The sequence below is a fragment of the Pleurodeles waltl genome, chromosome 3_1, assembly GCF_031143425.1.
Source record: "Pleurodeles waltl isolate 20211129_DDA chromosome 3_1, aPleWal1.hap1.20221129, whole genome shotgun sequence".
NCBI lineage: Eukaryota > Metazoa > Chordata > Amphibia > Caudata > Salamandridae > Pleurodeles > Pleurodeles waltl.
This window is the reverse complement of record NC_090440.1, coordinates 1,315,974,507-1,315,987,614: the sequence shown is the minus strand read 5'-3', so window position 1 is coordinate 1,315,987,614 and position 13,108 is coordinate 1,315,974,507. Positions and strand designations below refer to the sequence as shown.

Here is a 13,108-nt window from a genome sequence, read left to right as displayed (position 1 = left end):
GCGGGAGGGACTTTAAACCCACCACAATCTGGCCAACCGTGGACGGGGTGAGCGGCCAAGGAGAGGTGCCGGTGCTTTCCGCCTGCACTTGCCCAGGCAGAACTTCAAATTCTCCCTCCAAAAACAACTTACAAAGGCTGCTGAGGCTACCGCTGACGTCACGGGAAGGTTGTAAACTCTGCTCGCTGTCGCCTGCAGAGCGCGTCCACGCAGTACGCCGGAAGCCTACTGTCTGCGTGAGTTTCCAGCTCACTGCCTGATATCGGCTCCTCACATAGGACAGTGTGAAGACAACTGAAATCACGTGACACGGTGGCGCAGCGCGAGCTGGTAGCCCTGGAAATCAGCTCCTCGTTTTTAGTGCACTTCTGTTCCTCTTTTGGTGCCAGAAGATGGAAGCAAAATGCCAGTACATCTGGATATGTACATAATACTAAAGCACTCGACGGTACCCCTGACGAACACCACCCATTCCAGATGGTCCTTCTAAATTGTAATGCAATGTGTTACAAATTACTTTCAAAGCTGGCAGTAATTTTCCAGGTGAAGTACTGAGATTTAGTCACAGTGCATCAGACGAGGCCATACTAGTGAAGTCTACTTTGTGCAGTTTGTTTAGGTGTTTTATTTGTCACTTAGCGCCTTACGTTGGCATCAGAAGACTCAAAGAGCAAGCATACCGACACAGAAAAGGTGCTGCTCAGACAGTTCGCAGAGTTTGCGTGATGCATTAAGGGGTACGCTTTAGGAGATGATTCTCACTCTCTGAACCCCTCCTGGTGCCTCGTGACCTTCTCAACGCAATAGTTAGAGAAGCACTGATCTAGAGACACATTATAGTGAGGTTCGGCGTCAGTCTGACACTACTTGGAGTGCACGTCCCCTAACTTGGAGGCTGGCCAATGCCCAAGTGTTGTAAGCAGCCTTTACAGAAGGCCGGGACATTTCTGGGGACTGGTCTCATCCGAAGCTGGAGCTGGGCCACATTTGGAATTATTTACAAAAAACAACCCTTTTCACTCTCCACCCCAGCTGCGATTGCGCCTCGGAGCACAGTCTCAGTGTGAATCCTAAGTGCACAAGTGATGCACCAGCTTGGCGAGAGAGCTGGCCTCTATGCCAGTCTCGTTTACATGATTGCAAAAGAGCTCTTCAGGACTGTGGGAGGAAGATTCTAGCAAGAATGAATGAGTGACTGGGTGCAACGTGTGGGGGGGGGGGGGCACACTGCATTCAACACCAGATGGAAAATATGCTTGGTTTATAAAAAAAAGAGTAAGCTGTAACATTCATTCGACGCTTATTTTATTGATTTCCGTGTTTATAACATGCTTAAACTGTAACAATCATCTTCTAAAGCGTATTTTAAATGATTGCCTCGATACCATAATGTTACTTTTGCTCTCTCGTTTCATGCAAGCAACTGTGTTACCTACTTTCAAGTCATCCAGCAAGGGATACTGGGAGATGCTGACGGGCAGGGCAAGCATGCACCCCTCCCACCTCCTCTTTAACTATGGGAAGGATGCTGTGCTGCAGTCTGTGCTTCTGGTCTTTTGCATCCGAGCTACGCTTCCCGACATCTTGTGCCAGGTGCGAGATCGAGAAAATAGTGCTTTGTTGGCGCACATGCTCTATCTTTCCTTGCATGTGAGGGAAGCTTGCACGACTGTCTTGCCACAGAGGCTCTACCTCTTCTGGGTCATGGAAGCTTGCACAGCTCCTGCCCAAGCTGAACGGCGTGTGCGAATAAAAGAGGATACTTGCTTAAAATACTATAACTGTACAAATCCACAACAATTGGCTTCACCCAGTGGCGTAGCGTGAGGAGTGCAGGGGGGGGCCGGCCGCACCGGGCGCAAGATCTGTGCGGGGGCGCGCTCGCGAGTGCTAAAATCCACGGGTTAGGGGGCGCAAATTACTTGCCTTGCCCTGGGTGCTGACAACCCACGCTACGCCACTGGCTTCACCAAGTGATTGGTTTCACTGATATAGTTCGTTCTGGGTTCACGCCCTCCCCACCCGCTGGAGCATGTGCAGCCGGTGGCAAAAGCTGTTGATTAGACCAACTATCAACCAATCACAATGCGAAGGAACATCACAACAAAATGGCACCCAACGCTGGTAATAACAGAGAGAAGAAAACACACTTCTGTGAAGAGGTTGAAAACTAATATCTCAATCACTTTACAAAAAATACGTTTAGTAGAGGAAAATTCGCGCACCGCCTCATGACACAGTGAAGAGAACTCGCTGGTATCCGAGTACAACGATTTTAAAAGTAATATGAAGTTGCATAATATAGCGGGAACGTAATGGTTCTGCGTGCGCACAAGGATTGCAAAGCGCGGCTCTGTTGAGGGCGTAAGAGGCCGCGGTTTTACCAGAAGTGCGCGCCCGCCAGATTTACTGTACTGTTCTCGCTCCGGCTGAAGACCTCAGCTAAATCTTCCACTAAGCCGCGCCGCAAGAGCGCCGTTCCAGCGAAGAACACTTTATAACTTTCTTTATTGGACGGCGTTTTTCATCAGCGCTTGACTAATGTCTGAACTTTATGGCCCGCAGCCGAGGCCCGTCGTTCATCTCCGAGAGGGTCATTGAAACCGCTGTTAACGACGCATCATCTCTCACAAAGAGAGCCCTGCGAGTATTGTACCATGAGCGCCGTGCAGGAGGGGCGGCCTGAGGGCTCCGATTCCAACCCCGACCCATGAAGCCTAATGATTGATTTATCATTTGGAGAAAGTGCGTCTGGGCAAGTTTGAGGTTTGGTGGGCAGGAGTTTTGAGGGGAGGAAGCCTCACCTACTTTGCCATGGTTTCAGGAAAACTGTATGTTGAGGAACCTTCTGGACCCTCAGAATATAAAAAAAAGGGCTAAAAGAAAAATTCTTTTTGTTCTAAAAAAAACACTTTTCCATAGCGGTCCCTGGCAGGTAAGGAAACTACTTTGTGTGGGGATGTGTCCCTTTTGAAAGGGCAAAATGCTGCCCCTCAAAGTGAAGCTGCCCATGGCAGAAGTGGGCTTAAGTATTGCCCCATGCCATACAATAGGGTGGGTGGAAAAAATTTGAAAGATACAACAGAGCATTGTATGAAGACAGCAAACAGTGAATCTAAACTGAACACATTGACACTGCCAGTGGTTATCCTGACAGTATGGATGGACACAAGGTGCACAAGCCCAGGCCAGGCCTTATTTGAAGTTTGCCACTTAAGTGTTGCCCATTACACCTGCATGATTTTTTTCAAGTTCGAAAATATATTGCTGAGGGAAGTTCTTGATGGTGGTTATCGTGCTGCTCTGTTTAGATTTACAAAGAAAAGAAATAGCCTTGACCATATAATCCATTCTTATTTCCTACTATATAGCAAAGTTTCGGAGTTTCAGGAAAGCTGTGAAAATGCCACAATTCCACCAGCTTCTGGATTCACGCCCTGGCCAGAGGTGAAATCTTTGCAGGCAGCCAATGATACACAGGAGGATAGCCTGGTGTGCAGAAGCCATTAAGTCAGTTTCTGCAGCCTAGTCAGTCCTCATTTTAATATGCTGCATTAAAGCTGTCACATATGACAGCATTAATATGCCGCATTAAAGCTAACAGACGCTGCCACCAAGAAAGAACCCCATAAATAAATGTACCACAGAACACATTAGGCAGAAGATTTCACCCAAGCATCACAAAAACAGAACACGCTAGGTAGGACACTACACACAAATGTAACGTATAATAGACCCTTTTCATGCTCACCGACAATATGCCTAAACGTTATCCATTGCCAGGACAATGGTCGGGTATACCAGCTTACGTGATTCATGAACGATTAGTAAATCCCTTGGCCTTCACCTCTCAAACACAGAATCATGCAGCCATGATTCAATGAATAAGAAATAACCACCAAGGCGAAACACTTACAGAATGTGGTAACCATAACACTTCATCATTTGCAAAAGACAATTTGGAGTCAGTTCTAAGTTATCCCAGACTTCTGAAAGCACTACAATGTCATACCCTTGCAGACCATGCGCTATTGAAATTACATTAACACAACATAATATAAAAAGCCTCCAGATTATCTACACACTATACATGTTTTTTGCACCAGTGTTTCACATGCCTTTACCACACAATCAACTTTCAACCAGGTGGCCATACTCTTACATAAGTACAGATGACAAATTTCCACCAAGTTGCATTATTACTGGACCCCAAATTTATGTAATTTATCGCAGACCATCCACAAGTAGGATCTCTGGTGATATGTAGGAAAAGTTTGAGCATTCTATTAAGATATGTTATCGCTCTACCTATTGTATAAGATGGATTCCGTGTGATAGTTAGTATTTCTTTCATATGTAGCCCCATGTTTTCTTGTAACTCTCTGCTCCAAGCAGATGAGCTCAGTATTTCTTTCATATGTAGTCCCATGTTTTCTTGTAGCTCTCTGCTCCGAGTAGATGAGCTCCACATGTTTAAGTGAAAACAATTCCCCGAGCTTCTAAGCCCTATCACTCAATTGGAGTTCAGCGCAACCCATGCCATCTGGACTAATAGTAACTGGTCAATTTGGTTGACTTTGTGGCATTAGCTGCCTTCGACTGGAATTTCTGACACTGAGCTTTTATCAACCTCTCTTTGCAATCTTCTGCGTATGCATTTTCCTGCACCAATGTTAAGCCAGGTCAGGAATCTATAGAGTGAGAAGCATATATGACGAACTGCATAATTGGGAGGAAGGGGGAATACAAACAAACACAAACTGGGGATAGTGAGATATTGGGAGAAGGCCACAATGTTTTGTGAATAACAGATGCACACAACTGAGGGTATTTACATTTGTATTAATTATTGTTGAAAAACTGGCACCTAAGATTGAGGCAGAGCCATGCTCACTATTCTATATACACCCTATATATGGGCACTAATCATTAGAATTGCGATTGCTCCCATGTAAGGGTTGTGAGAGCTCATGCATAACTTAAATTAAAGGAATTGCACAGAATAGCGCATCTTGGATGCCATCAGCCCTGAAGAACATAATTATACAGTGCAGCCACAGATTGTCAACTGGTTGTGGATTGGTGGACGGAACATTAATCACTTAATGATCCATTCCCTTTGTGAAACCAACAGCAAACTGAAGTCTTTGGTCTGGGTCTGCTTTCTCACCATCCGCTAGGAGTCAATGTTGCATCTCTTGCTTCCTATTGTAATATCACTGAAAGTGAACTATTCTACATTTCATAATACACATTCTTTCATACAGGGAACTAAAAAAGGTGGTGTTGCCTAGGTCTCAGCGAAGTTGGCCAAATACAGACTTCTGAATAATCCATACAAAGCCCTAGAAATTAACAAATGCCACAGAATAGTAAAAAAAATATATAGCTGGGCAGCTTAAGTAACATTTCAGTAAATTCTATAATTCTCAATAAGCACTAAAGGTTATGGCATAGTCAAAAGAATACATTTGGGAAGGGTTAGCAAATTTCAGTAAATTTCATTATTCTCCTTAAGAACAGAAGGTTGTGGACTTGCACAGAATCAGATATGTGAGAAATGTGGTGGAAATCTGCCATTTCATTTGACTAGTAGGTGACCCATGGAATGAGGCGAGGAGAAGTGTTGGCAAATTCTACCAAAACATGCATCTGTTAAATTCCTCCCATTTTCCCAACTATCTCAACATACTTATCCTTCCTGACACATTTAAAAAACTATGATATTGAGTCATCCATCACTTGCAGGTGTCCTACCTTGAATTCCATAGGTGTGTACTTCTCGTTTTTGGGTGTGGTGTTGCCTTTGTAGTGTAGGTGGTTCGGTGTGGCTGGGTGGATGACAGTGGACTCCTGGGACTGCTTCTGGCACCTCTGGCAATACACGTAGATCACAAAGGTGAGCAAGCTTGAACCGAAAAAGCAAGAGACTCCGGTGGCGATGAGGTGGATCAGACTGAAACCTGGCAGGAAGACAGTCAGTACCACAGGGTCACAAAATGACACAGAGAGCATCAATTTACCAGAAAGGATGTCACCTTTGGTTAAGAATAACATCAAATTATTTTGGAGTAAACCTACAACTGTGTTTGACAAATCCATTTTTAATTTGTAGTTCTGGTCAATTCATCGCTCACACTGTCAGTGTTCCATTTAAAAATAAAGAAACTTGGGATCCCAGATAACAGAAGGTCTGTGTTTTTTTCCATTATGAGCGCAAGAAATGGGGGACTGTCATTTAAGAATTGTTGAGGTTGGGGCAATGTAGTATATATGGAAAACGGTACTCTAATCAGACACCAAATATGGATTATTTTCCTTCTGGCGCCAAAAAATCCTTTCAGACGTCAAAATTATTGACTGGTTAAATTAATTGCTCATAACTCAGAACAGACTTTTGTTCATCAGTTGCATCCCTCTTTGCTTTGTTTAAAACCCATTCATATGTTACTAGCCATTTCTAATTACAACACAAATCTTAAATTATTCTTCTATTCTTTGTTAGTTATTAAAAATATTATGCACAACCACCTCAGAGAGCCATTGGCATGAACGAGTGAATTGTAAATCCAGTAATTCACTGCTACCATGTAGCAACAGTGGGTAACAGAACCTGTCAACCACAGCTATTTCATAAAGGAATGACAGGCTGCTATGGCTGGGCTCTCTAAATGTTTGTCCTGAACAGTGCTGGAAAAACAAGTTACTTATCTTCTATAACACCTTATCTGGTAGATGCTCTATCTAGTGGCAGATTCCTTACCTTAGAATATTCCCCTGGTATCAGACTGGATCCAAAATGGTTCAAGCAGTACCCCTGCAAGCCGGTAGGTTGTGTACTTTGGCTCTGTGTCGCAGTCATCCGTCCTGGATATGACATGTCAAGTGCTTATATATGTGCCTCCCAGCGCACAGACATCAGTTTCTCGTTGACACTCTCTACACCAAGAGCAAGCATGGAGCCACAAAGAATGCTGACACAGTGATGTGCATTTCTAAGGCCTACTGAAACTGTTTGCAGACCGAGAAAGATGGGATGATCGGTAAGGAATCAGTGGCTAGATCGTCTTTACCAGATAAGGCATTACCTAAAGTAAGTAACTTGTTCATCTGATAGAGACTTCTAGCTGCAGATTCTTTAGAAATAGATTCCATAGCATTACCAGAGGTAAGTAACTTGTTCATCTGATAGAGACTTCTAGCCACAGATTCCTTAAAATAGATACCCAAAAATTACTTCCCCAGAAGTGGGTCTGTATATTTATTAGACCAAAATGTCCAGCAGGACCAAACAAGCAAAGTGCCTGGCACAGCAGACCTGACCATCCAAGCAGTATTGCTTGGTGAACATGCACAAGGATGCATACATTGCGCACTGCAGATACCCAGGACAGAGACCCCGCAAGCTAACACAGTGGTCACAGCTCTAGCTCTGGTAGAAGACCATATAGGCCCTCAGAGGATTGCCTTTTGACCAGTGCCTGGCAGATCTTGATGCAGAGCTCTATCCACAATGAGGTGGTCCATTTCTGCACTGCCTTCTCTTTGTGAGCTCCAACGTATCCTGCAAAGAGTTGATCATTCACCTGGTTGTTTGATCAATGTAGAACAAAATACTCTTTTTGGGTTCAGTCGGTGGAGTCACTCCTCTTCTTTAGAAGGCTAAAGTGGTGTTTAGGCCTACATGAAAAGGTGTCACAACCTTTGGAAGGAAGGTGGTACAGGTCCTCAGAACCAACTTGTCTTGGTAAAAGGTGTTAAAAGGAGAGTGTACATAGACAGCCTGCAGTTTGCTGGCCCTCCTGGCTAATGCTATGTTTACTAGAAAGGCCGTATTGATAATAAGCAAATGAAGTGGGCAGTAGAGTAATGGCTCAAAGGGAGTACACATGAGGAAGGTAAGAGCCAGGTTAAGGTCCAACTGGGGCATGATGAATGGCCTGGGAGAGGAACTTGTGTTGTAGTCCCTTGAAGAATCTAGTTGCAACAGGTGACTTGAACAAAGGTTGGTCCAGCAACTGCAAGAATGCTGAAATGTCAGACAACTAACCTTTAACAGATCCCATAACACAGCCCTGTTGGGCAAAGAGAAGAACCAGGATAACGATGCAGAAAGATGGTTCAATGTTTCTGGATGCACCCCATGCCACAAATCTGTCCCAATGGCAGGCGCATATGTAGCTTGGTGGAGGGATGCCTAGTTGCTAGAATAAAATCACCAACTTCAGGATAAAGGTAAAAAACTGTCAACTGTTGCTGCTCAATCGCCACGCATGAAGCTGGATGGTGCACACATTTGGGTGCAGACCCCTCTCAAGCTGTGACGGAAGAGCCTCTTGAAGGGTGGCTTGATTGGAGACCTGTGCTCATAAGCTTGGTACACCAACCTCTCAGCACCCAATCTGGAGCCACATGAATTACTTGGGCCAAAATTCTGGGCAGGAGTGGTATCAGCGAAAAAGGAATACAAGAGGCTAGAATTCCATTCAAGACGAAAAGTGATTCTGAGTCAGAACTTCCTTGGAAACTCCAGCATGCAAAACTGCTGACATTGCGCTCTCTCAGCAGTGGTGAACCTATCTAACCAAGGTACTCCCTACTCCTGAAAGAGAACTTGCATCACTTCCGGGTGAATACATAATTTGTGATCTGCTGGGCATCAATGGCTGAGTTTGTCTGCCTTGGTGTTCAGAAAGCCGGGTAGGTGCTGAACAACCAGGGAAATACCCTGACATTCCAAACATGTCTATAGGCACAGGGCTCTTGACAAAGGGTCTACAACCCCAACCCACCCAGTTTGTTTCAGTACCACATGGCGGTGGTGTTGTCCATGAACACCTACACTAGCCTTCCCTTGACCGAAGGAAGAAACTCTTTCAATGCCAACTGGATCGCCCAGAACTTCAACAGGTTAATGCGAAGCCCAGACTCTGCTGGAGATCAGAGTCCCCTGATCTCCACCTCTCGCGGATGGCTGCCCGAGCCCAGGAGTGACACATCTGTTACTACTGTCAGGGAGAGAGGTCTGCTGCTGCCAAAATCACAGTTTGTCGGCCACCACTGCAGGTCCTTAGCAGTTCCATCTAATATCTGGACCAGGTCAGAGAGATTCTCCTGATACCGTGCCCAGGGGAACTTCAGGTCCCACTGCAGAGCCCTCATATGTCAATAGGCATGTTTTAAAAGAAGGATTCAATAGGCCATGAGGCCCAACAGCCTCAGATTCAGTCTCACTGAAATCCTGGATAGAGTTACTTACCTTCGGCAATGATATATCTGGTAGAGACATATTCTAGTTGCAGATTCCTTACCTTAGAATTCCCCCAGGCGTCAGACTGGATCTGGAGATTTTTCTTCGAACAGTACCCCTGCATGCCATCAGGTGGCGTTGGTTGACTCCTCGGGTGTCGTTGGCGTCCTGGTTGCCGCAATTACGTCACAGTCGTATATAGGCGCCACCCCGGTGCACTGACATCAGTTTTTTTTCGCAACTTTCCACACAAGTAGCACGTGTGCCAAAACTAGGGCCCTTAAAGGGAGTTCCTGTTCCTAGAAATCAGTTCGCAGTGTGGGGAGGATGGGCGGGTCTGTAAGAAATCTGCAACTAGAATATGTCTCTACCAGATATATCGTTAATGAAGGAAAGTAACTTGTACATCTGATAGAGACTTCTAGTTGCAGATTCCTTACCTTAGAATAGATACCCGAGAAATACCATCCCCAATGGTGGGCTGCAAACTAAGATCACACCAAAAATTCCTGCAGTACTGAATGACCAAAGTAGCTGTCTCTGCGGACCTGACTGTCCAGGCTTTAAAGCTTGGTGAATGTATGCAAAGATGCCCACGTTGTCACCTGGAAGATATCCAGGACTGGAACTCCGCGTGCTGACACTGTAGTAGCAGCAGTTGCTCAGGTAGAATGAGCGCGCAAACCCTCAAGGGGTTGCTTTTTCACCAATGTGAAGCACATTTTGATGCAGAGGACTACCCATCAAGAGATGGTTCTCTTTCACGCCACCCTTCCTTTCTTCACACCCACATAACCCACAAAGAGTTGATCATCCACCCGGAAATCCTTGGTTTGATTTTGGTAGAACGTCAATGCACTTTTTTGATCCAGGCGGCTGAGTCTCTCCTCCTCATGAGAGGGGTGTGGGGGTGCATAAAAAGTAGGCAAGGTGATTGATTGGCCTGCGTGAAAATGTGTCACCACTTTGGGAAGTACTGCTAGGAATGGTGGTTTTGAAGAGAGAGCCTGGAGCTCACTCACTCTGCAAGCAGAGATGATGGCAATCAAGAAGGCAGTTTTAAGGGTCAAGAGCCAGAGAGGACAGTTGTGGTGCAGCTCGAAAGGAGCACACATGAGGTATGTGAGGACCCAGTTAAAATCCTATTGGGGCATTATGAACAGGACTAGAAGAAACATGTTAGAGTCCTTTGAGAAACCTCCCAACAATGGGAGATTTGAACAGAGAAGGTTGGTCTGGTAGCCTTAAAAAGGCAGGAATGACAGCAAATGATGCTTGGGGGTGGCCAGAGTAGAGCCCTGCTGGGTAAGAGAGAGAATAAAGAGTAGAACTTCTGAGAGAGGGGATTAACAGACTTGTTGATACCTCATGCAACAAATTTCTTCCAATGACAGGCGTATACCATTTAGGTGGAGGGACGCCTGGCTGCCAAGATAACATCACAGACTTCGAGTGGAAGGCCGAAAGCTGTCAACTGCCACCGCTCAATCTCCACACAAGGAGGTGGAGACTGTGGTGAATGCCCGTCCCCAGCTGCTGTGACAGAAGATCCTTCTGAAGGGGCAGTCTGATCGGAGGATCGATGGCCATGTTCAATAGCTCGGGATACCAGACTCTTGATGCCCAGTCCGGAGCTACCAGTATTATTTGGACCCAATCATGCCGGATCTTCTTCAGAACTCTGGGCAGAAGTGATATTGGCGGGAATGCACACAGGAGGCCTGAGCTCCACTTGTGATGAAAAGCGTCGCTGAGCGAGTGCCGCCTTGGAAACTCCAATGTGAAAAACAGCTGGCATTGCGTCTTCTTTGCAGAAGCGAACAGATCTAACCAAGGCTCTAGCCACTGCTGAAAGAGACCTTGCGCCACTGCCGGATGGAGACGCCATTTCTGACCGACTATGCATCAACAGCTGAGGTAATCTATTCTGATGTTCAGGGAGCCCGACAGATGGTGAACCACCAGTGAAATGCCCTGGTGTTCCAGCCTTGTCCAGAGGTGAAAAGCCTCCTAACAAAGGGTCCTTGACCCCACTCTGCCCTGCTTGTTGCAGTACTACATGGCAGTGTTGTTGTCAGTGAACACCTGCACCACTTTCCCTTTGAAAGAGGGAAGGAATGCTTTCAATGCAAGTCGGATCGCCCGGATCGCCAAAAGGTTGATGTGGAGCCCAGACTCTGCCATAGATCAGAGGCCTCTAAGTCTCTGCCTCTCCCATGTGGCTGCCCCAAGCCAGGAGTGACGCATCTGTCACTACAGTGAGATCTGGTTGGAGAAGGGAGAGGGATCTGCCATTGACCCAATCTTGATTCAACAACCACCACTGCAGGTCTTTCACAGTTCGCTCCGAGATCTGGACCATGTTGGAGCGACTCCCCTAATGCTGCACCCACTGGAACTTCAGGCACCACTGCAGAGCCCGCATGTGCCATCTGGCATGTTGAACCAGCAGGATCCAAGAGGCCATGAGGCCCAGAAGCCTCAGAGTCTTTCTCAGCGAAATCCAGAATAGAGGCTGAAATATCAGGATCATAGTCCAAATATCATTGACTCGCTTTTGGGGAGGATAAGCCCAAAACTGCACTGTGTCCAGAACAGCTCCAATGAAGGGAAGCATCTAAGAGGGAGTCAGATGTGACTTTGGCACGTTTATAGTGAACCCCAGCGAATGCAGGAGGTTCACAGTAGTATGGAGGTGGGAGACGTCTTTCTGGGGCGTGTCTGCCTTCAACAGCTAGTCGTCGAGGTAGGGGAAGACTGAAACCCCTAACCTGCGCAGATGAGCTACAAACACTACCATCACTTTTGTGAACACCCTAGGAGCGCTGGTAAGGACAAAGTGGAGCTCAGTGAACTGAAAGTGCTTGTGACCTAACATGAATCGCAAGTAATGTCTGTGGGCTGGCAGGACAGGAATTTGAAAACAGGCGCCCTGCAGGTCCAATGTTACCTTCCAGTCTCAAAGGTCCAGGGCAGAAAAGACCTGAGCTAGGGTTAGCATTTTGAACTTCTCCGTCTTGAGGAAGAGATTGATGGACCGGAGATCTAGGATAGGGTGAAGGCCTTGTCCTTTTTGGGCACTAGAAAGTAGCAGGAATAACAACCACAACCTACTTCTGGCGCAGGGACTCTTTCTATGACTCCATTGACCTCCTTGCAGAGAAATGCCAAAAGATCCTCCGATAGATGATCGTATGATGGTGGCATAGCTGGAGGAGAAGTTTTGAAGGGGATGGAGCAGCCCCTTCGGACAATTTGTAACACCCACCTGTCCGTGGTAATGGATTCCCAGTGGGGCAGGTGATGGCAGATCCTGCAGCCAACTGATCCCGGATATTCCGACTGACTAGGAAGGCTTGGAGGCAGAGGAGGGGGGGGGGGGTGGACTGGGTGGACCGCTGGCTTCCTGATCCATGAGCTCGTGGGATCCTGTGGCCGCACAGAGGCTGTACAGCATGCATGGGTTGGTGGCTGGGTGGAAAGGAACTCAGTTGGGTTCCCCTTACATAGCCGCAAAAGGAGCATAAAGCAGACTGTGGGGGGCGAGGAGCAGCTATGAGGCCAAGGGACTGAGCTGTAGCCTGGGAATCCTTCAACTGTTTGAGCGCGGAGTCTGCTTTTTCGCCAAAGAGATGGGTGCCATCAAAGGGCATGTCCATCATGGATTGCTGGACATCCCCTGAAAAGCCAGATGTCTTCAACCAGGTGCGGCACCTTGAGGCCACTGTCGATGCAACTGATCTGCCCAGTGAGTCAGTTGTATCCAGTCTACAATGAATCATGAATTTTACTGCATCTCTCCCGCCCGTAACAGCTTGGGAGAGAACCGTTCGGCCCTCCCCCGGGACTTGAGGCAGC

At 46.7% G+C, this 13,108-nt stretch overlaps 1 protein-coding gene across 3 annotated transcripts in view; it reads right to left on the bottom strand.

Moving 5' to 3' along the window:
* SEMA5B (semaphorin 5B) overlaps nucleotides 1–13,108 on the bottom strand; it is a 715,815-nt gene that overhangs the window by 16,316 nt on the left and 686,391 nt on the right. For all 3 annotated transcript variants that reach the window (XM_069224666.1, XM_069224667.1, XM_069224668.1), the window contains one exon: nucleotides 5,758–5,963. In XM_069224666.1, the coding sequence (XP_069080767.1) occupies nucleotides 5,758–5,963 (206 nt within the window). The remainder of the gene's footprint in view (nucleotides 1–5,757; nucleotides 5,964–13,108) is intronic.